This window comes from Poecilia mexicana, unplaced genomic scaffold (genome assembly GCF_051168715.1).
Source record: "Poecilia mexicana isolate PSO_F unplaced genomic scaffold, ASM5116871v1 scaffold_14, whole genome shotgun sequence".
NCBI lineage: Eukaryota > Metazoa > Chordata > Actinopteri > Cyprinodontiformes > Poeciliidae > Poecilia > Poecilia mexicana.
This window is the reverse complement of record NW_028263383.1, coordinates 14,932,954-14,957,253: the sequence shown is the minus strand read 5'-3', so window position 1 is coordinate 14,957,253 and position 24,300 is coordinate 14,932,954. Positions and strand designations below refer to the sequence as shown.

At 39.4% G+C, this 24,300-nt stretch overlaps 1 protein-coding gene across 1 annotated transcript; it reads right to left on the bottom strand.

Annotated features, from left to right (window-relative positions):
- Nucleotides 1–6,830: 6,830 nt before the first annotated feature.
- Nucleotides 6,831–20,886, bottom strand: LOC148155492 (gamma-aminobutyric acid receptor subunit alpha-3-like). Its single transcript, XM_088012616.1, has 3 exons — nucleotides 20,817–20,886; nucleotides 14,886–15,091; nucleotides 6,831–7,151 (listed from the first exon to the last, which is right to left on the bottom strand). The coding sequence occupies exons 1-3, from the start codon at nucleotides 20,884–20,886 to the stop codon at nucleotides 6,831–6,833; spliced, it is 597 nt and encodes a 198-aa protein (XP_087868742.1).
- Nucleotides 20,887–24,300: the final 3,414 nt, after the last annotated feature.

Here is a 24,300-nt window from a genome sequence, read left to right as displayed (position 1 = left end):
AAAAAAAAAAAAAAAGAAAAAAAAGAAGAGAGTAAAATTAAATTCTGTCATTTTTGTGCCAAGTGTATTTTTAGTGTTTAGGCTTTGAAGACGTTAATGTGCCAGTTTCGCATGAAGCTCATTTGCATAATAGTTAATAGTTTTTCATCCAAAGGGCTTTGTGATTGCGACACACAAACTAGGCCATCGCATCACTTTTCCAGTGAAAACGTCAAGTTAGCTCAACTTGAGGGAGACACCTCATTTTAAATTATTAAGTTAATGCCACTTCCTCCTTTTGTTTTTCTATCATAGTTGAAGTGCTGAGCATTGTATAATTCATACCAGTGCTGCAAGTTTCTCTCAACTCGTCAAACCGACTTCCTGGTCATTTTTTTGCCACACAACCAGAGGGCATAACCGTTGTCAGGTTCAGCTACTAATTACTGATGTCACAAAGCGAGAGCCACAGTTTTCCTGTTGCTGCCTATCAGCTGGATTGTTGAAGGAAAACAGAAAAGGAAAAAAAGACTTTGTTTTTACTTTCAGATAACTTTATTCCCCTGTGCCGTTTCGGAAGACTTAATGGGCTGCAATTCCAACTTGGCTGGAGTCGCCTGTCTTTCTACATAATACCGCGTTTGCTTATTTATTTATTTATTTTTTTGCTTTGCATTTATTACTGTGACTCTAGCCTGGTGTGTTTACTTGGAGGCATTAATGAGCCCGGGGCCTTTAAGGAGCAGTCCAGCCTTCAATTGTGAAAGTCACATGAGCAGAAGTTCATCATGTAGTTTTCTTTGTTACTATTCTCTGTAGTTCGCTAAAAATTCAGCCCCATTAAAAAACCCTTCGAAGTACAATGCAATGTAAAGAACTGGGGGGTTTTGGGCAAGTACCAACAACGACAAGGTCAGACGAAAACGCCACTAAAATGCGTTTGTTTGTAATACTGTTGTATTACAACAACTGTTTTTAGGTCAGGAGTCAGATTTAGGACTAAGATGTGAACTGAGTTTTGGGTTAGGATAAGGTTTAGGCTGTAGAAATGAATGGAAGTCAATAGAAAGTCCCCACAAAGACAACCATACAAACATGTGTGTGTGTGTGTGTGTGTGCGTGTGTGCGTGTGTGTGTGTGTGTGTGTTTGAGGCTCCACTGCGACCAAGAAGGGCTCCTTTTCTGAACGCCAAGACAAAATACAATGTCCTTTTAATCCCTATTTCCATTTGCTACATCTCATACAGTAAGCACACAAACAAGTGTAACGTACAGAGAGTCCAGTCACTGGGCACACAGAGAGCAACTTCCCGAGAAAAATCACAAAGTCCACAAAGTTCCCAGAGCAGTCTTTGTGGAGGAAGTCCTTGGTCTCTCGGTGCGGAGGGACATGCAGTGAAATCGCTGGAAGGAGAACACAGTGTGTACAACTCTGCTTGCAGACGGCTGCTAATTCACAGTTAGGTTTTGGAAAAGTGCACACAAGGTACTGATCTCGTAATTAGCTCGATGAATATTATCTCTACTGTTCTTTACTACCATAACACTTAGTGTTACAGATCTCACTGTAAGACAGCAGTATCTATATGATGTAAAAAATAAATGACATGACATATCGATATTCACAAAAAAAAAAAAACAAAAGAAAAGAAAATCTATCGGAATTGATTTCACAATATCTACAAATTCACAAGTTAATTACACTTTCTGAACAAGTTCTTTTTTTGCCTTTATTAATCTCTTTAGTTGATCTATTTTTCTACGGCTTTCTATGCATCAAGACCTTTGCATCAATGCTGTCGAGGTTATGCTGCATCAAACAGGATATTTAATGCTGTTACTAATTAGCATAAATATATTCATATAGTGTTATACTCTTAATATACTGTATCTGACTGTATAGAATGACATGGTTTTAACTCTGGCCATGTTTGGATAACACCACATAATACAATCAAACCCAGACCTGAATGTCACATTTCTGTTTATCAAATCCTCTGAGGTGTGTGGAAAAAAATAAAATGAACATTTCTCATGTTTCTCTGACTAAGCCAAAATCTGCCTGCATTAAAAAAAAAAAAAAAAAAAACATTAACTGCAAATAATAAAAATGACTTTTTTTTTTCTTTGCTCGCTCATTTACATGTTCCGTTTGCTGATTAATTCAGAAATTAATCTCCGCAGGGTGATTTTATCATGGTTTATCTGTGGAAACAGATTGTGCAGTTCTGAATGCGTTTTCCCTTTTTTTTTGTGATAAACATGCGACAGCGGTGAAGATGGGGAAAAATACATGCAGAATTTAATTAGAAAAAAACTGAAAAAAAGTAAAAGAATAAAAAGCTGTTATTTTTAAACAGTGTAGATGGAGTTTTTAAAGACTTGGTTTCTTTGATGTTGTTTTCAAAAACAAAATGAAAAGTAGTCCAACAGTTAGAGCGCCTTGCGAATGTGTCTCACACTCGACACAGCACAAACACCAGCTTCAAAGAGATGTGGTGGTGGTGGCAGCGTCATGCTGTGGGACCGCTTCAGATGGGGAAAGACAGAGCATGGAGAAAGGAACGCACTGAAAAAAGAGAATGAAGCTCCAACTGAAATAATTCTTAATGAATTTGTTACATTTAATCAAATTAAGTTTGTCAAGCTTAATTTAGCTATGTTTGTTTAACTTGACAGCTTAATTAAAATCATATATTTACTTGGATAAACTTAATTTGACTACTTGTAACAAATTAAATCATTCTTTAAAAGTTGGATCAGATTTTTTGTTTTTTCAGTTTGGAGCCAAATGAAGGCAGAAAACCTGTTAAAGTTCCAACATAAGACGTTAAAGCATGCGCTCATAACGTGATAAAGGACAAGGCATTTTAATGTTTTGGCATAGTTTGCCCATTGCTGAATGTTTTTGATGGTAAATGTATTATCTTTGGTTAAATAACTCCTTTATGGTTAGAGACTATTGATGACATTAGTCAGAGAATGACTCATATATATTTTATGCATAACATTTGACAAATTCAGCTATTTTGTTTAGAGCCACCAACCCGCAGTAACTCCAATCCAGGAGCCTGGAGGAGTCAGACGTAATTATTTAAGATGTGTCGACAGATGCTGAATTAATTTAAAGTAAAATATTTCAAAATAAAAGGGTTCACCCTGACTTGGGTGTGCAAAAAAAAAAAAGAAAAAAAAGAATAATAACTGCAAACAATCAGCTTACGGTTGATGCTACGTTTCATTTAGTTTAAATGCATCTGGCATTTTGTTTAAACAGCGATTCTGCAAGTTTTGATTACCTTAAATTAAGACTTTAAGATCTTGTTAAAATCTTACTTGAATTAAACACAGACAAGAGTTATAGACAATCTTAATACATTAACTTATCGTGCATCATGACTTCTGTTTAGCTAATATACCATCATAAAAAATTTAAATAAAGTTTTGCACACTTTAGTTGAACTTTTTTTTTTTAAATCTGACATATGACTCCAAAACTCTAGCTAATTTCAAGTTCAAGGATTATGTAGAATAATGAAGGAATCTTCATGAATGATTATGACTGTTGTGATGAAGTGTCATTTGGAAATAATGAAATTTTTAATGCAAAGTTGACACTTTTAATTTACTTTTAATGCAAGTTCTAATGGAACGTTACATTAAAAGTGTCTTTAATTACTAAATAATGCAAAGTTTTACACTTTCAATGAACTTTTAATGCAACTTTAGGTGCACTTTTGCACTAAAAGTGCCATTATTTACCGAATGACACTTCAGGACAACAGTCGTAAATATTTATGAAATATCATGTTCATGATAGGTCATGTTTTTATGCACGCCCCTTCAAATAAAGTGTTACCGGATAATGTACCAAAAATGCTTGAAATTTAATTTAAAAACCACAATAAGCCAGTTTGAGGAGGAGAAATTAAAGATGGAACTAAAATACACTTGAAGAAAATCCTTACTCATCAGAGGCTTTTTGAAATTGACACGGATATTAAACTTTTTAAGACCCTACGGCGACCTTGTTAAATGGAGACGAATGTCGAGTCAGTTCAGTGGATCCATGTGTTTAGTTGTAAACTAAATAAGGGAAAACCCATTCAGAGGTCTGCACTAGAGTAAGTGTTGATGCTACTGGTTATTACAAAGTGACTGGGATGAAGTCTCGACTCTGCACCCTGCTTCAGTGTGCAGCGAGTAATAATGCTGTAGATCGCAGGAGATAACGTACAAATGTTCCTGCAGAATCAATGGCTGCTAGATTTGCACATGATTGACCGACAACATTTAACAGTGCATGTTGGGATCTCCAGTAAGTGTCTTAAATAATCTTTACTTATTGAATTAGACAGAATGCATCTGGAATAAATAAATGAATAAATAAATAAAAGTGTTTTAGAATCAGATTGGGTAAATACATAGGTGCAAAAACCAAAAAGACATCTCATCTCACACACACACACAGCATTTACCACATTTTCTCAATAAATCAAGATTTGCTTTCAACTGGAATTATTAGGCTCTACAGTAATTTCCAGTATGTAAACTACTGCAATCTAAGTGTTTATTTGGATAAATTCAAATCCCAGTGTGACACATTGCCTTTGTTGTCTGCAGCAAAAATAAAGTCAACATATGTGGACAATAGAATCAGCACCGAAACACGTTGTACAGAAGAAAGCAAAGCAGGAAAGCGTGGATTCTTAGCAGCACGACGACAGAGACATGATAAACATTTTGGAACAGCAACGAATGCAAAGACAAGAGGGAACAAAGAAAAGAGCGATTGTTTTCATAAATAAAAAATAAAAAACCATTTTAGAGGTGTAATTTCAAATTTGTCTTCCTTCTGAGGTAACGGTGGCAGTTTGTTGGTTAGGGTGCTCCATAAAAAAACCAAAAAACAAAACATAATTTATATGATAGTTGTTCTCCACAACACAGGAGCCGTGAATCTCTTTGCAAGATCGTCTCACAGGAATAGGTCTGTTAACCCTTCGTACTAGGAGGCAGTTTTAGTCTGGGTATCTGTGTGTGTGTGCGTGCGTGTGTGTGTGTGTGTGTGTATGGGCTGGTTCAGGGTGGGGATAGCCATACACTGGAGTAGATAGAACCTACAGAGACCATTAAATGTTTCTAGATAAAAGATGCAGTACTTTGCAAAAGCATTAACACCCCTAAAAACTTGTTTTGCCTTATTGTGTCACATTACAAAGACAAACTTTAATGGGTTTTTTTTTAATGATTTTTTTGTGATGGAGCAACTCAAAAATGTTGCACAATTATAGAGCGAAAGGAAGATGTCTTTCAAAGCCTTTTGCGAATAGAAATCTGAACAAATGTGGCAAACAATTGTTTTCAGCCTCTTTTATCCTGAAAATGCAGCCAATAGTCTTTAGAAGGCACCCAGGGATGTTTTCCCTCCTGATAATCTGGTGGAATCGGTTCGATTGGGGTCTAAACTTGCAACATTTCTTCCATTTTTCAGCTGAACTCTGTCAAACAAACAAAACTTCTTGCCATCAGTGGCTCTGCACCAAGAACCACCGAAGGAAACAACATGAAAACCTGATATGACACTCTGGATTTAGACCAGAACCGTACTGATATGTCTGAATGGTCCAGTCAAAGTCCAGATCTCAAACTAACTGAGAATCTTTTGCAATATGAATTATTTCTACAGACGTTCTCCAGCCAATCTGAAAGAGTTTGAGCTATTTAAAAAAAACAATGACAAAACAGAAGCTGCAAAGAACGGATCAGAGGAGCTGAATACAAATGCCTGCTATATTTTCATGACTTGTGCCTAAAAGAAATGAAAACTAAATATAATTTTCTTTACCCTTAGCGATCCTGCAGGTCTTTGTGCTGATCTGCCACATAAAATCTCAATAAAACACACTGAAGTTGGTGGTTGTAGCAGGGCAAAATTGGAAAAGATTTAAGGGGTGTAAATATTTTTGCTAAGCAAAACGCACATTTGGAAATGGGATTGTGAGCATGTATGACTTTTCTTGCGTTTTGTTTCTTTTCCTTCTTTGTGATGAGTGTTTTCACCAAGGCACATATATTATCTGTCGTTGAACATAATCAGCCAGTTAAAACAATAAGAGCCAGTGGACTAGAAAATGTTCATGCAGCCTTCTGAGGCTGCATTGTGTGTGCCGAGCTTCAGCGGCAGCTGAAGGCCAGACTCTGACAATTATTAATGATGTTCCTATAAAACTATACAGGCCGCCCCGACCAACAGAAGCACAATAAAGCGGCCAGCGGATGGCTTTCCTCGTGTTTTCGGCGGTATCGGTGTGTGTGTGTCTGTGTGCGTACGGCGTGTCAGCGCCTTATCACTGGTAATGAGTCACGATGAGAACAGAAAACGCATGCGAGTGCTAACTTATTATAAGCAATGAAAAAAACAAACCCAAAACATGTCAAAACAGGGGGGACGGGGATGGGAGACGCACAATTCGACTACTGTACGAAACGGCAAGCAATCAAGATACAGCAAAGGGGATTAAACCACAACGGGGAACAGTGTGGGGTGGAGAAAAAGAAACGCCGCACAAAAACACACAGACTGATGAGAGAATGTGCTTCCTCCGAGGTCCACCGCTGCACGTGAGTCTAATGGAAACCGGGTGTGCCTTCCCAACAACAACAGCCGTGCAAAAATATCAAAGGTTTAAGAAGAAAAAAGAAAAAACAGACACACGAGACATGCGCGCACACACATACACACGACGCACGTTAAGATGCGACGGACTTGGCTTTTCCTGCAAACCTACCTACCTACCTATCTAGCTATCTGTCTGTCTGTCTTCCCGAAAGCCAACATTTGGTGAAATTCAGTTCAGGTTGTTTGCCTTCATGATCGCGGGCTTTCTGTTGACGTACGTTGCCCAGTAGCCTAGGTTGAAAATGAAGAACAGAACTGGGAAGATGATGCGCGAAATCTTGTCCACTTTGCTGACGCGGTTGTAGGACTTCTTGGCCTCCGTGTAGGGGTCGTCCATTTTGTGCAGGAAGGAGTGTTTGATCGACGGTCCCGGGGCGCTTTTGGAAATGGTCGTCAAGCCCTGGTCTTTGGCCACGTTGATGCCGTAGGTGGTGCCGACGATGTTGAAGGTGTTGTTGGCCTTTTTAGTCAGCGTGGCCGACTCCCTCCTCTGGAAAGGAAGAAGGCAGTTAAGGTCGTGAGTCGCAGCAGGGCAGTGGACTAAACAATACTTCCATTTGAACTCATAAAGAGGAAATAGAAGCAACACCACGAGACACGAGACACACACAAGAACAAAACAAAAGCCTAACCATATCTTTAATCCTGGCCATGTTAGCCTGAAACGGTTCCTGAAAAGAAAAGTAGAAAAGAAAAAAAGTTTACCAATTATATTAGAATTACCCAACTTACAGAATCTATTCATCACTATCTAGCTGGAGGTGACTTTTTTTAAAAAAAAAAATATTATTTTATTACATTTTTACAGTTTTAATACTGTCAAATCAATGGTATATTACACAAATCTGGATCGCAGGAGGAAAATGTCATGAGTAAAAATATCATGACGAGAATATTGAGCTTGTGAGATAAATAGTGTGGAAAATTGGAACAGTTCTCGTGTTTTTATTTTATTATTATGTTTTGTTTTTTCAAGGGGGGGGCGTGGGAAGGAGAACCAGGCTGGACTGGCGTCTGGTACTGCTAGCAGTAGCAGTAACAGCACAGAGCAGGATTAGAAACAAAGCAAAAAAAAAAAAAGAAGAAAAGAAAAAGAAAAAAAAAAACAGCGCCTGAAAACATGTCTGACAAACTGTATCAATGAAGGCAGCCAGGCCTCTTCAGGCAAACAGCTAGTGATAAAGCAAACATGACAAAGGCTGTGTGCGATAGAGCAAGCTAGAGGGTCCGGCGCCTTCCTGCTTCTGGAGCCGCGCGATTGCGGCGCCTTTCACTTTGGAGTTGCACGGGAAGAAGACACGGTTTTATTTGCCACATTGGCACCCTCACATAACTAAACTTGCATCTCTGGAGGATCCTGTCAGTCTGACGGAGCACAGAGCAACGAGCAATTTGGATGTGGGGGGGAAAACAAGTAGGGCAGCAAGATGGATTGCCGAGCAACACTTCTGGTTTCCTGTGTGGCTCGCGCTCTGGGTTTGTGCTGCGATCATTTCCTGTGCACCGATCAGGACCTCTTTCAGATCAAGACTGGACCGGTGTGTGTCATGAGGGAGGAGAGTTTCAGATCCAAGTGCTCCTGTTATTGCGTGAAAATTTATTTTTCTAACTGCGTCGTCTGAAACAAAGCTAAGCTTTCGACGTATTTTCTTCGGTGGCTGTAAAACAAAGTAGTGCATCTTTAAAGGTAATATGTACGTTGTGTTTCAGCTAACAGGTGTGAACGTACGGTGACTGAAGCTCATTCAGACTGGATGGAGAGCAGTGGTGGCACATGGACATAAACTTTAAGTTTTATTATGATAGTTTGTGGTACTATTGTGATATGCGTCACAAACAGCACGCCGTAACTATAATAACAATATTTTTAAATGTATTGATATTTTCATTGAACAAAAATTACAAAAAAAAAAAAAAAAAAGCAAAACCAACCATCCTAGCAACATTTACAGCCTTTGGGGGTTTTAAAAATTGATAATCAGGATTTATTGTGACTATAATAAATCAGAATTCTTGTCACGACAAGAAATTTATAACAAAAAATGATACATGATACAATATATGCCCACCATTAACGGAGAGCATGTGCAAGCGTAAATATTTTAGTTTGCCACAGATTTACGATTGGGGTGTAGGTCTGGGCTTTGACTGGGCCAGCGCAACAAATGAACACGCTTTGATTTAAGCCACTCCATTTCAGCTCTGGCTGCATGCTTAAGCTGCACTACTCAGCTGGAAAATGAACATCTGCTGCAGTCTGGGGTATTTTGTAAACTCTAGCATGTTACAACAGGCAACAGCTCTTTCAATCTTGCTAGCATAATGCTGTTTCGGCCAGAGTAAAGGGAACCAAATACAAATGAAAGTATTCTTTGATTTCTACTCTGTGTTGGTTTATTAAACAGAATCCCTAATAAAATGCAAATATGAGCAATTGCGACTCTGGATCTGTTAAAAAAACAAACAAAACGGTTTTAAACGACACAGGGACGTTAGCTGGAAATGTGTGTGAAACAAGCAGAGCTACAGGAAGGGAACGATCGCCGGTTTGCTGGGGCAGCAAATCCTGTCGAGGTCTAACGGAGCTAGCAGGGTTGCAGCGATGCTCCCAGATAAATGGACGCTTCCCCATCTATCCCCCAACGAGGCCCCTCCATCACAGTGACAGCTTGGATCAGCAGGAAAAACTAATTACGACATTCAAGTGTCGTATGACCTTAATCAAAGATCATCCGGCTCCCTGGTCTTTAGCATTAAGGATGTTCTGTGCGGCGCTAACCTGACAAATGAGCTGTACAGAGTCGTTTTCTGTTGCTTTTTAGCCGGGCTGTCATCTGCGCTAATTTATTGGGCCTAATTATTGGGGAAACCATCTGTGGCATTGGGCTGGATGCATTTTGTTACGAACCTAATGTGTCACAGCACATAATTTACTTCTGCTTAAAAGATCTGCATGCACCAGGCCAAGTAATTGGGCTGGCTGAAGGCAAAAAACACATCACAACGCATCCATTGACCTTGTCCTCATAACTTCGGCAAATTGTTGCTTAAGAATTGAAATGTGTCTCAGGGTGATGAAGCGATTGTGCTTCACCGCTTGCAGCTGGGAGTGTGGATGTGTGCAAACCTTGGGACAGTTGGCAACCCCTCTATGTGTGGAGATGAAATGTTGGCATGTTTAACAGCCTCAAGTGAGTAAGCATGTGGGGGAACGAGAGTGTGGGCAGCGCATGGACAGCCATAATGACCTCGCTTGTGCCTGTGTGGTTCTGGAGTGACTGTATTTAGATGTAGGTTCAACAGACGGCCTCTGTTAATGTTATAGCTGCATGTTTTATTGCATGTTTGTGTCCCTTTGTTTTAAAACCTCCTTCCTGGTTCATTAGTTGGATATATCAGCGCCATATTAATGCAAAAAGGTGTTTTGTTGGAGTAGCTTTTGTAACAATCTGTTGTTGATTTTTATTTATTTTTTTTGCATAAAAACTGTCACTATTATAATTATAATATAAGACCGATAATCTGTTGAAAAAACATCAAGCGTTTCCTTCTCCTCCCAGTGCTATTGCTGCCATCTGCCAAACAGAGCCAGGAGGAGGGTCACAGCGCTGTCAATCATCCTCGTGTATGGCCTCATGGTGGAGAAACAAATAACAGTCAGGAAAACTGTTTATCCTCTGTCATCGGCAGCCATAGTAACTATAACTAGCCTTAGTGGCAGGCTTCGGTGTAGGGAACTATTTGTAGCATAGCACAGAGTCTGGGGGAGAGGGAGTGAGCAGTGCACACAAACATGGCTGTCAGTGCTAAGGACCTCATCCTGACTCTGATTGGTTGGACTGTCAGTGCTAAGGACCTCCTCCTAGCTCTGATTGGTTGGACTGTCAGTGCTAAGAACCTCCTCCTGGCTCTGACTGGTCATTTCTGACAGAGCTGTGCATTTCTGCAGATGAAAGTAGAACCACAGGAAGGCGGAAGAGGAGATTTTTCTTTTTTTTTTTTTTGCAGATTGTCTGTTTCATATTACACTAGTGTGACATAGTGACAGTTTTAACAAAAACGTATACCTATGTTTTGTTTTTTAATGCTGCAGCTTTAAAAAACGAAGTTGTGGAAAAATGTCTGACAATCAGTCAAAAATCGGGTCCATCAAACTTCTAGGATATTTAGGCGTTTATTACAACAAGTAATAATAGACACAGCCTTCTAAAACTATAAATAAGTAGGTGAAAGAAAAAAAAATGTGATCATATGTGTTTAGATATCATGATTTGTGCTGCAAGCACAGATATGTGTGAAACCACAATCACTTTGCGGCTCCATCAGAGAAAGCCGCTGCAGCACCAGCTTGTGACTCTGCCTGTGCTGACGCAAACAGAATACGTCTCTCACCGAAGGGTCCAATCGTTTGTGTCACAGAGCTGCAAGAATTTGCCTTTCTAACCAAAAACTCCCCACAGGCTGTAATTCCTGAGACGAGCCCACCTTCAGCTGTAAATGGAAGAGCTAATTAGACACACGGCGCGGCAGACAGAAAATAAGGTGACGAGAAAGTAAAAAAAAAGCACACGACGACATTGAAGTAAACCATTTCACATGGGTTTGCTCACAGTCGGGGATGTAAAAAACAAATATTAAAAATAATTGTCTGCTGCTACTGGGCGTTCAGCTCTTTGCCAAAGTATTCATGCGCTTTGATGTTTACTACCTGTTGCAATGTTGCAGCCATACGCTTCGATGCATTTTTAACGTGATTTACCGTTCAAAAAATTCAAAATAACTGAGAGGTGTAAGGACAATAACAAGAGTCTGGAATTAGCTCCAACCGTTTTCCAATCAACTTTGCTGTTCCCACAGCATGATGCTGCCGTCAGATTATGGCTTTCTTCATGCTACCTTTTGCATGAGTGAGTAATAATATTCCTGCCAGGAAATTGTCACGCCTTTCATCGACCTTTCCGTCCAGCTCGTTTTACACTACAAAAACAAAAGTATTGTAGGTCTAATTTCTTATGCAAATATTGCCATACCCTTAAAATAACATGAAACAAACTTACAAGTAACTTTTCGGCAAAGTAAAGGAACAATTATATCAATTATTCTTTAATACTGACTCTTTTTATCAATATCAAGACATTATTGACTTTCAAGCTCCTGCACTTTACTGGAAAGTTACTTGTAAGTTAGTTTTGTTGAATTTCAAGTAAATTCAACAAAATTTGGACTAGAAACTAGACAAAAAAAATATGTGGTAAGATTTTGTGGTTTTTTTCAGTGACGCAGCCAGTCGGTTTTGGTGAACGCTCACTTCTTGGTAGGTTTATGGTTTCCAAATAAAGGTGGCTAAATTCAAATGAAATACCACACTTCTCGTATTTTTGTTCGTTAAATCCTTACACATCACAATTATGCACTGTTTTTTGTTCACCTACTGCGTAAAATCCCAACAAAATGCAGATTTGACGTCTGCGGTGACGAAACGTGAGCGCGTGCTTGTCGCTGGACGCCGCGGAGCTTTGAAGTCCGCGCGACAAACTGACTCCAAACTCCAAAGCGGCTCTCTTTCGTCTGACGGTTTATTGCATTAGATCAAATCTTTTGCTCCATTTGTCATAAGGCCGCGTACTTAAACTCCACTGCTTTCAAGTTGCTCATATCTGTAGGGGACGCGACGGCAGAGGCCTGCATGTCCGTGTGACCCCGTTCCGTTTTATCCATCGTGACAACTGCGTGCTCAGCAGAGCCCCTGAGAACGCGGCCCAGGCTGCCGCCATTAAATTCACCCTTCAGAAAGGAGGGAAACTCTCCCTGCTGACTAAAAAGTTCCACCGCGTCTCGGCCTGTCAGTCTCAGGACCAAATGTCACGCTATAGGAAAAATAAGTAAATAAAAGCGCGGAGGCGGCATTGATTGGGTCAAACACTTTGTACATATGTAGCAAAAATAGATTTGTGACAATCTGTCGCAGCTGAAATGAGTTCCATTGTGTTTCTGACTGATAAGTGTTTTGATGTGCTTTGTCAGCGACTCTGAGACAGTTTATGTTTACTGTGGGATTTTTCTTTTTGGTTTCTACAAGCATCTCGTGAAGCCATTTTGTCAATAAAGCTTCTAGTTATTTGCATATCTCAGGAGATTAACTGCTCTCATTAAATCTAAAAAAAACAGAAACAACTTCAAAATTTAGATGCCTGATCTATTCAAGTCTTGTTTTATCATTCCACGTGTTAAAGTTTAGATTCAGTGGTTTTGTTAAAATGTGAATAATTTCTGCCACAACTTCAATCCCGCCTCATTCGGGCTCCATTACATATAGTTTCAGGATCCAAGTTGCTTATGCTGGCATACGTAAAAAAGTTAAGGAAACGAGAAATAACACCGTAAATAAAGCATTAAAGAGCATTTACATCGCAGAGAGCGTCTTCGCAGAAGTTTAATTACGGCTTTAAACACTAACCATGCAGTGCATTATGTGTGAACAATTATTGTTCATACACGACAAAGCAGCTCAAGCAAAAATGCTCACCGAAGTGAAATGATAATCAAAGAAGGAGAAAGTCTTTTTCAAGTTCACGTTTGTCAGCTTTCTCTGCCGCGCCTGTGCATCCGAGTTTATTTTATTCTGACATCTCGCCGACGTTTTGCGCGGACCTGCTAGGCGGGCCGACGCTGATCTGAAAAACAAAATTAATTATTCACTGAAGTATGTAGATCTAAATCCTGTTTTTGGGAGGAGGACGGCGGTTTGTTTACACTCCGGATGAGATTTCATCGCCGCAAATTCAATCAAAGCGAATACTTGACATCTGACTCTTAACATGCTGAACCACAGAAAAATGTCAAAGAAATTTATTTATTTTTTATTTTATTAAGCTCTCTTTGATGGCATTCCAACATACCAAGCTCGTTTTTTTTTTTTGGTTTGTTTGGCATTTTTCCACTGAAATTTCTTCCAATTTGACTTTTTTTTTCTACCCCTCACACCTTTCAAATGATCACACTCATTTTAAGATCAGACAGAAACACAAAATGCAGGTTTGAAAATGATATTTATTGGAGGAAAAGGCCGCCCAAACCAACCTGGACCCATGTCCAAAAAACACTAAACCCTAACCAATTAAACTAATTAAATTGAATGAAAAGCTAAATTCATTTTCATTCGACTACATACAACATAAATAAAACTTATCAAGCAATTTGACTCAAAGAAATCAAAAAGAAGACATTTTTGACTCCATTTTTTTTTTTTTTTTACATTTATGTTCAGATTGAAGAAGATGACTTTGCATGAACTGAGCGTGATTCAGCCAACTTTTTCCGCTCAAAGCCACTCCAAAAATTTACTTTCACATCGAACCAGGTGGGTTTGGAAAGCACTTTTTTCCCCTTAATGAATAAAATTGTCATTTGTTTTTCCTTGTCTCATATGAAAATAGGTCCGATCATCTGAAACGGAGGTGAAATCTATTTTTGCAGCTCTAAGTGTAAAGCAGGTTACGCATCATATTCATAGTAAGCTGTGTGCTCCGACTGCAGCCAGCACTTTAAATGGGTCACATGCAGAAGAAAAAAAGTGATAAAACACCAAAGTTGTATTTCTGTGTCACAACTTTACCAAAAATTCGCTCTTTTTTGTGTGTCTTTGTAAACAACGCACAAACGCCCCTGCTGTACCGGTGAATAGAAACCGTACGCGTTGCGATTCATCTTGCTTTCATACGGAGGGGAAGGGTAAACCTGAGGTGATTCATTTGAAGTGAAGCACGTTCGCTCTCTGATCAGCATGCAAGATGTAAAGATGGAGTCTTTTTTTTTTAGCGAGAGCGAACGCACGCTGCCTTTTTAAAATGAGCGCTGAACATATGCTGCGATTGTAAATCAGGGCCAACGTCTCTGGGAGTTTACTTCTGCTTTTGCTCTCAGTGTTCCTGTTCCATTTGGCTGCTAATGAATAAATAAAAGGCCTCTTTAAGGTCTTTAAAGAATACTCAAGGCTGTGTTAAAAAAAAAAAAAAAGGAACCTGCTATGTGTGGCCAAAACTCTGAAGATTTACTCAAGATTATTTTTAACATCGAGGTCAAAATCCAAGTTAATGATATGTATCAAGCGCAAAAACTAAAAATAAATAAAAACCCGACTCATTTCTGAAAAGCATTCTCGGATTCCTCATGCTCTTGCAGTTGTTAGATGCACGTATGGCGTGTCGATTGCTTCGTCACTCACCCTTATCTCCATGCCCTCTCTTTTCCCATCCCACGCCCAGCTGCGTTTGGTGAAGTAGTTGACTGTCGCAAACTCTATCAGGGCAGAGAAGACAAAGGCATAGCACACTGCCATGAACCAGTCCATGGCAGTGGCATAGGCCACCTTAGGGAGGGAGTTTCTAGCACTGATGCTCAGAGTGGTCATGGTTAGGACCGTGGTGACGCCTGAGGACAGAAGGAGAACACAAACGAACAGGTTCAGGGGAGCTGAGAGTTTGTCCTTTTACAGTGTGTGTAACTTTTAATCGGTTCAGAGTAGGACTGAAACGATTAATCGTGATGAATCGATTACTCAAATAGTCGTCAGCTGATTTAGTAATCGATTAATCGGTGACCGGAGTATACAGACCTCGAAAAAAGGCAGCAGAGTGAGAGCAGTGATTAAGTCAAAACTGAACAATCTATTAATTTAAATATGTTAATTAAATATGTTCAACCCAGAACTCCTCAAGAGCCATAAAATCCTGGTTCATATTCTGTAAAAAAAAAATAAAATAAAAAAATAAATAAAAATCTCCTATTTTTTTTTTCTCATTAAAAAAGTAATGAAATTGTTTACTTGCATTTTCTAATACTGCATAAAAAGCTCCAATGAAAACTCTGCCGAATGCTTCACTTTTTAAAAAATCTGATTAATCATCAGAAATCCACAGATTAATCGATAACTAAGATAGTCGCAGTCCGGGTCCAGAGTGTGCGTTTAAAAACGATAATCTAACTTAATCCAATTTGCACTTTGAGATGAAACTGGAAGTCGGAGCTCTTACGTAAGCTGCTTCGTGCAAATCAGATCGCAGCGCTTCGTAACGCTGACACGGTTCACTGACGCGTAAACATCACAAGTGCACTGGGTCAGTGCACCGAGTTCAGACGAGCAGAAACCAGTCGCCACTGCGTTACGCCGTGACAAGGCATCTATTGTTCACTGTTTTTTTTCTCTTTTTATTCTGTCTTAACCAAGTCTGATGCAAGAATTGTTAAATAAATCATAAATGGAAAAGTGGAGCCCTCCCTCTACGGTGGTGAGTTGAGAGGACTTTGAAAGAATAAACCATCTATTTGCAATAAATAATTAAAAGAAACAAAAACAGTGTCGTAGTGCCATTATATAACCACGTTCAATGAGTTAGGCGCTCAACTTCAGTTTGCGCAGAAAGACTTAGATTTAGCTTTAAAGGACTCTTTTACTTTTATCAAATTGTTTCTTCTGACTGGAAGTAATATTGACGGTTTTGAGGGGCCCAGAGTTGTGACATGAATCCGATGGAGAATCTGTGGAGGGAGATAAAGTCTAAAATGTCTTCCAAACTTAAAAACTGGTTGAAATAGTGAAAAAAAAAGGTCAGAAATAACAAGCATTTGATTGTTGTAATAACGTTTCTGTCTGATTTTCAACACGGCATTTCTTTTCTTAAAATGTGAACAAAAAAAAAAGAATTTTCTTCCTTAAATCGATTGAGATTCACGTGTCATTTCGAGACTCTTGGAAGACATAAATCTAAATTTGATCGGGATGTGGGTAACATCGAGCCCGATACGAGCTGCGTCGTTAACGTCAGCGGAAAGTTTAGATTGTGACGGCAGCTCTCATGTCTACTAAAATGACATTAATTGGGAAACGAATCCACTGAGGTGTAAACTGGAAATTTCACAGATCATTTCACATCCCAGCCTTTTCACTTAGCGGTGGCGGGAATGAGATTTGGCCCGGACAACGGCTGCCCATCCAACCACATAAAAACAATCCTGTCTCCGCTCCAATCTATCTTGTCTCATAAAAATGGACATGTTGGAAAGTAAAGGCAGAGGGGAGGATTGAAATGGAAGAGCAGGGAGGTCAACCGGTTTCAGCGAGACACGACTGAGGAATTGTGACAAAAAAAAACCCAACAACTTGTAGATATGAAGAATTATATTAAAAGTTAGTTACGGTATTTTGCTCTGTTAGCAGAGTGAATTTTCTGGGTTATTTACAATAATAAATCCCTACATTGATCGAATCATATTTAATGATAACATAAAGCTGGGGGAAGCCCATAAGAGAAGATAAAAGATAAATAAGCGCCATACTTTTTAGAAAGGCTGCTCTTTAGTCTGATCAATCTGTGATGGTTGATTAAAAACCACTTGGAGGAACGCTGAATAGTGTGATCACAACTTTTATTTCATATTGTCTAACGCCTCTCCGATAAAAACAAACTGTAAATAAATATATTGTAATCATTTTATGTTCTGATGGATTCAAGCTGGCTAACTCTATCAAGAATCATATTAATTTTAAAAAAAATTGTTTTTATTTATATGTTTTCTGCGATAGAGGCCGCCCTAGAAGAAAACTAGGAGGAACCTGATTGGTGGATTTCTAAAGCACTCAATTTAGGAGAATCTGTTTCCAGACTTAACTTTACTAAAGGCAGTGGAAATACATTTTCTCAAGTATCGGGCGCAGATTAGCATTAGAACGGTACACACCGTACAAATAAATCAATTCAACCAACGTCACTGAATTGCCTCAATTAGTAACAAGTTTTTCAATTAAGTTTGTGAGGGATTCACCCCCTCCCTAACAGGTGCTGTTTTTCTGTGTGCTTTGTGTATTCTGGTTTATTTGGGTGGATGTATTGTTTTGGGAGGTGGTTTGATTTATTTACTTGTTTTAATCACCTTCTCATCTCTTTGAGGTCACCTGGTCATGTGTTGCCATGGAAGCGCGCCCATGAGCAGTGCTGACAAGGACCTGGTGTTTCCAATCAGCCTCATTGGGAAAATCCATTTTCTGAGAGGGAGCAGAGATGTATTTTGGATTTTGTTTGGGCCCAGATTGTTTTTGTTTCTAGTTTTGCTTGAGTTAATTGCAGCTGTGTAGACATTTTTTTGTAGGAATAGTTTAGTGCAAATGTTTTTTCTTTCTGAAAATGTGATTGTCTCCACCCCTCTAATTAAGCCAGGAGGTTCAGGTGAGAGGGAGATTCTCCCTCTTCTTGTTGTGACCTGATATGCCATGCTGTGAACTGAACTGAACTGAACTGATAAGAAAAGTATTGAGTACTCTACAACTGCTGGCTCCAGCCTGTTTTTCTCTTCGGTCGCAAACTAACAAAGTTTATCCAACTTAATGAATTAGGTTATAAAAACTTAGTAAATTGAGTTGGATAAACTTAATGCAAGGTTTCCCTCAGAAAACTCGATAAGCCCGGTGTTGGGACGCTCAGCAGTCATTCATCCAGAAACCCGTCGTGTTTTTGAGTTAATTTTTTTTTAAAAGTTGACAGAAAATTTGAAAATATCACTTGATAATCATGTGTTATTGGAAGATTAATATCTCAACACCAACTGTAAAGTAAAAATGCAAACATTTTAAAAAGAATTAAATAAGCAATGCTTAGGGGGCTCAAGTAAAGCCTGGTGGCCTGCCAGGCTTATAATACACTGAGGGAAACCCTGTTAATGAGCTGAGTTGGACGATCATAATATATTGATTGATTTTGTTTTCAAAATCTCTTTCTTACTGTTTATTCAATGTCACATGCTGTTATTTTTTTCTTCAATTATGTAAAGCACCTTGAAATGCCTTGCTGCTGAAATGTGCTATACAAATAAAATTTGATTGATTGGTATGTAGTAGGGCTGAAACGATTCCTCGAATGATTCGAGTACCTCGATTACTAAAATTCCTCGAGGAAAATTTACCTGCCTCGAAGCTTCGTTAATTTATGTTTTATTAGTTAGCGCACGTGTTCCGGCCGGGACTTAATTTGCGTTGCGCGGAGCTCTCACTTCCGCCTCTGAGTTGTTGACAAAAGCTAAGTCTCAGCGGCATAAAGTCCAATCTTCAAGATTGGCCCGTGGGGATTTTATTGATTGATGATAATGCCCGACTTTTTATCGTTTTTGGGGAACCAATAAGCATCCTTAAAATGACTGGGGGAATGCCTGGAGTACGGCAGCATTTCTCCTCCGGGGCTGCTGGTTGAAAGCGAACGGCGGGAAGAGCGCTGAGGTGAGCGGATAGCCTGAACAGGGCGGGCGGCTGAGTAGCTGATGCTTACCGTGTAAATGTAGCTTTACCGACGAACCGCACAATAAATTTCATATCCCGGTCTGAAGAAACGGGTGGCGGAGCGCATCGTACATGGCTGGTAGATGAGTTTCTGAGTGTGACCAGTGAAGGTGTCGTAAATATCCCGTATTGCTTCCCCCCGTGTTCGTCCCCCGGTCTAACGGTTCGTCAGTCCGCTGGTCTATTTCCTCCCCTCCACCCCATGTTCGTTCATTCGCCCTCTCCTCCCACTCCAGGCGGCATTTCCCGTATTTTCAAACCCAAAGCGTGACAGGTTAGGTGGCAAGGTGAGTTTAATTAATCTATTAAACTCACTGAAGATGAATACATAAACTAAAAGCTGGATTGTAGACATTTTTTATAAGCATATTTGTGAGCCTGCCTCTTTATTAAATTCAATATAATTTCAGATTTTTCTATAACTTTTCTTCTGGTTAACTTAGAAAGTGAGCTATTATTGTTACAGGTTAGTTTTCTAAACTACAAAAAAGCAACTGTTAGGGATGCCAAATATGAAAAATTGGACTGATATTGATATCTGATAGTAACACCGGTATTATGCCAGATTTACCAATATTTCATTTTATAATTTTTTTTATCCGATTACTCGATTAATCGTAAGAATAATCGATAGATTACTCGATTACTAAAATATTCGTTTACAACAGGATAGGATACGAAACTGGCATTGGACTCAATTGTTTTGAGTAAAGTCAAAGTAAAAACTTCTTTTAAGTTAATTAAAGTTAGTGTTTTAACTTTCAGGTTAATTAAAAACAAAAAGTAAGTTGTCATCACTGAACCAAATACATGAAGTGAGATTAATGTAAATAGGTCCATAAAATGAAATGCAACTAAAAACACTTTTTAGAGTGCAGCTTTTCTACAGGATTTAATCCTGGGAACTGAGAAACTCATGGAGGAAGGCTGTCTTTGTATCTATGAACCATTTTCTATTGATCTGAAAACATTTTGATTTATTAGCATGCAAAACTGACCAACGCTAACCCACTTTTATCTTGCTGTCCACCTACTGACCGTTTCAAATGTCCTGGTGAAACGGGAAACGGTGCCACAGATCCTCCTTAACAGTGGGCATGATCTGCTTTTCTGCATATTCTCTAGTTTTTTTCACACTAAGCTCACCTGAAGGTTTTATGACCAAACTGTAAATAAATGTTTCTCGTTTGACCAAAGCATCCAGCTAAAGTCAAAATGTGGGTTTACATCTGCAGGACGGAAAAGCGTTTTTTTTTGTGTTTTTTTCCTGGCATGGTTCCCTAGCAACCAGCTGGTTGATGGCAGAAAATCCCGGCGCAAACACACTAACTAAACTGTAGGAAAGACAGAAAATCTGTGCATATTGTTTTCCCAACTTTTATATTCATTCTTTTTCCCCCCCACCCTCAAGCATTTCTAACATCAAAACAATAACAAATGTATTTATATCAGAGTAAATGAGAATCTAAGAAGAGATCTGAGTTAAATGAGACAATTTCAGAAATATAGTCTCATTTGCCGTTTTGTTGCTTGTAAAATAGCACATTTTCTCTCAAAAACACTGAATTTGAAACTGAGAAAAGTCAAGTTTCTGCTAAAAAAACCCACCCCAATTTATTTTTCTCAGAAACTGAAAATGTGCTATCTTGCCCTCAGGGATTATCCTGGTTGTTAAAATGTATGTGCTCCGTTTTATCTAAATTACCCAAAACTCACAAAGCAGTGGCACTTTAAGCAAGGGGCAGGAAGTCGGTGCATTATATGGAAAACTCTGTTTGATCGTCCCGAGAATATTCTTAGCCCATTAAGAAACAAATGAGTGGCACTCACCAAACACAGTGCGGGCTGGAACCGATTCCCTGTTAAGCCAGAAGGAGACCTGAGACAGTATGACTGTCATGATGCACGGAAGGTAGGTCTGAATCACAAAATAACCAATTTTCCTTTTCAAATGGAAATATGTCGTCATCACTACGTATTCTCCTGAGGGAAACACAAACAGAGGCAGAGAGACAAAACGAGTTGTAAAGATCTTTCTTCGTACGTAGTTACAGAACAAAATTATTAGATAAACTCAGACTAAAATCATTTTTTAAAAAAGTAGTGAAAAAGGACTTGAATGCAACCCTAATTAAAGATCAAAGTAACTTGTAAATTAAGCTTGCTTGTTGTAGATTTTGATGATTTCAGATGTGTTTAATTAGTCGCCATAGCCAAAAAAACACAAACCCCCCCCCAAAATAAACAAACCAAAAAAAAACAAAAACAGAAAAACGTGTGCTTTTCCATTTCAATGAGAGAAGTGCAATCAAGCATGAGCGGGGAAAACATCCAGCTGAAGAAAGATGTTTTTATGGACTTTTCATTTTCACCACATTAATTTGAATTTTAAAAGCCTCCTGGTACATTTGGGTAATATCAGAATGCGGCGTGCTGCACCTCAAAGGAGATTCAAAGCCACAAGCAAGCCAGTAGTTATTCAGGTGGATTAACCCGTTTACAGAACACTGACATTTTCCTTCGTGCCACTCCTATATGTACATATATATTTATGTGGAGAGTGTGAGCCTGCATCACTCTCCAGCGTTTGTATTTGTCACTGACAGCGAATGGCCAGATTCACACTTTCCCTAAGCGTTGGCTCTCACTCCCGCTTTTGCAATCTGTGTTGCAGAGATACGAGAGGCTCCCGTTTCCCCGAGGCGGTTTCTCTGACCACGGCTGAAGAGGCTCAAACTTCCCTCCGCCCGCTCTACAGTTCATTAGAAACCAACTCGGGGAAGAAAAAAAATTTGACTTTTTTTTTTTTTTTTTTTAAGATTAAACCAGTTTAACAAAATTAGTTTAGGCGCTCCTAAAAGTTCCCTGTGTTTTCGAACCACTGAAGAGCCGCCGCGGTCAAACCGACCGCGCAGGACGTTCTCGCTCGACAAGAAGCACGGTTATTCAAGAGCCTTGCTCTTGAAAGTGTGAGAGAAGCACGGGCGTGTTTTTGTTTGTGCTCTGTCACACCTGACAGATCTCCGGAAACGCTGCGAGTCGCCTCCCGAGAGCTGCATCTGCAAACGGCTTCAATCCCGAGGTTAAACCTCTCTGAAAAGGAGGCCGTAAGCTGCGCCTCTTCCCGGTGATTTACAGAAGCAAGCTTTTATCATCAGCTTTGCACCAACATCTTCCTCCCAACTGCTTTTCGCAGTTTTACGTCAAGCCGCCGCATCGTGTCAGTGCTTCTACTGACGAATAAAAAACATTCAGACTTCACATGACAGCAGCGGTGGTTGTACGGGGATGTCAAAATCCTGTATGAGTGTTATTGTATTGTCATAGCGCATATTTAAGTGAAGTTTACAAAAAAAAAGAAGAGAAATAAAGTGCTCTCCACAATTTTCATACTGTCCCCAGGGCGTAACATGGTGGTGGCAGCATCATGCTGGGGGGAGGTTTTTCTTCACAATGCAGAGGAAACTTCTTCAGGTTTGATGGTGAGACAGATCGAGCTAAATGCAGAGGGATTCTGGCAGCACATGTGCAAAAACCAGAACCAAGCGTAGAGGCATTCAGCTTCTATGCACCATAGATCCGGAACAAACTTCCAGAAAACTGCAAAATAGCTGAAACACTGAGTTCCTTTAAGTCTAGACTGAAAGCCCACCTGTTTATTTGAAACATAATCAATGAAACACTAATCAACAATCTGATGTGTAGCGACGGCACTTGACAATCTGTGACTTTGTGTTTTTATGATGCAAAGCATTTTGAAATGCCTTGTTGCTGAGAGATGCTATACAAATAAAATGTATTTGATTGATTAAGGTGATTTCGTTTTAATCTTCTGATTTTTCTTTTATTCACCTGGGAGCGCAGACAAAAGCCGTGAGATGTGACGAATGCAGCAACTCATCTCGGCTTGTTTTCTGCTTTAAACCGGGTGGAAATGTGCAGGTAGGATCCTGATTCCCGTGCGCGGGGAGAAAAGAACAGGAGCTTTTCAGCTGTCCGAAGACACAATTTAATGCTGTTTAACCAAACAAACTGAACGAAAACCGGTTTTAGCACTGAATAACTTCTCAGTAATTCACATATCTATAATAGTTAAAGCCTTTGAGATTTCTACCTCACATCCTCATGCTGCTGCAGCTCGTCTGCTCCAATCAGACTTAAAATCCTGCAAAATGGCTGACCCTTATCTCAGAACACGAACACTTAAGGATATTCTAATGCCAGCTGTAAAATCTCTTAAAAGGCTTTTATGAGCTCATTACTCCTCCTCTCTGTTTCACATAAAATGTAAAATGCTGTAATTTGTTGGGTTTTTCTTACACTGGTTGCTTGTGACTGTATAGAGATGCTGCGATGAGTCACTGAGAAAACCACCAGTAGACTCCAGGCTTTAATTGATCTCGGTTTTAACAAACGGCAGGTTCACCGGGTTGTTCTGCCTTCAGCTGCTTTACACCGCAAGCTAACCTCACAACACGGACGAATCTATTTCTATACCCACGAGTGTTGACCAGTATCGCACTGAGTCATTGACCATCGCCTCAAGACTGAGCGTTTTCTAAGGGTTGCGTTGCATCCCGGGTTCCTCCAGGTCTGTCTAAGGTTTTTCTCTTAATCAGGATTAAGATACAAACGCACAGAAAACAGAGAGATTTCCATGCCATTATGATCACAGCAAAACATTTTTTAAACACAGCAGAAGACATGATTAGATTGCATATTGCCTACTTCAGGGAGTGTGGGAAAAAGCAGAATATTTTCAAAAGGCACTTTTGAACAGATCCACACCAATTATGTATGTTTCATAAACCGTAACATCAGTATCACTGTTGGCACAGCTAATTTGACACCTTTGCCTTAATTTGCAGTAATAAACTTTATGTCCTCTAGTGTTGGAATAAAAGCATTTGTGTGTTAAAGATAAAATGACTCCCATCGTGTGATGAAGAGATACACATTTGTACACTGAAGAGCTTAGGCTAGAAGATATTTACATTTAATATGAGCAATTATTAAAGCTGACTCTCTGGGCTACGGGGCTTAACACATTTGAGCAAACCTTCACCTCTGGCACATTTTCTCGTATTATCTTTGTAAATATGCTGAGCAGTTCGCCTGGGAAAAACTGGTAACAGTCATCATTTTCACAGTGTACCCAAACAATTTAAATAATTCAGAAATAACAGAAGAAAATAGTGCCGGCCGAAGCCGACGTCAATGAAACGGATGAAATTACGGCAGAACAAAAGCAGAAAAAAACAAAACCATTTTTTTTTTCCTCTGATGGAAGCATCTTCCTGTGACTCATCCAGTG

Excerpts from the sequence above, each read along its gene's own strand:
- LOC148155492 (XM_088012616.1), bottom strand. The coding sequence starts at position 20,886 with ATGACAGTCATACTGTCTCAGGTCTCCTTCTGGCTTAACAGGGAATCG. Across the intron at positions 15,092-20,816 it reads TCCAGCCCGCACTGTGTTTG|GCGTCACCACGGTCCTAACC; the intron begins GTGAGTGCCACT and ends TTCTGTCCTCAG. Across the intron at positions 7,152-14,885 it reads GAGAGGGCATGGAGATAAGG|AGGAGGGAGTCGGCCACGCT; the intron begins GTGAGTGACGAA and ends CTTCCTTTCCAG.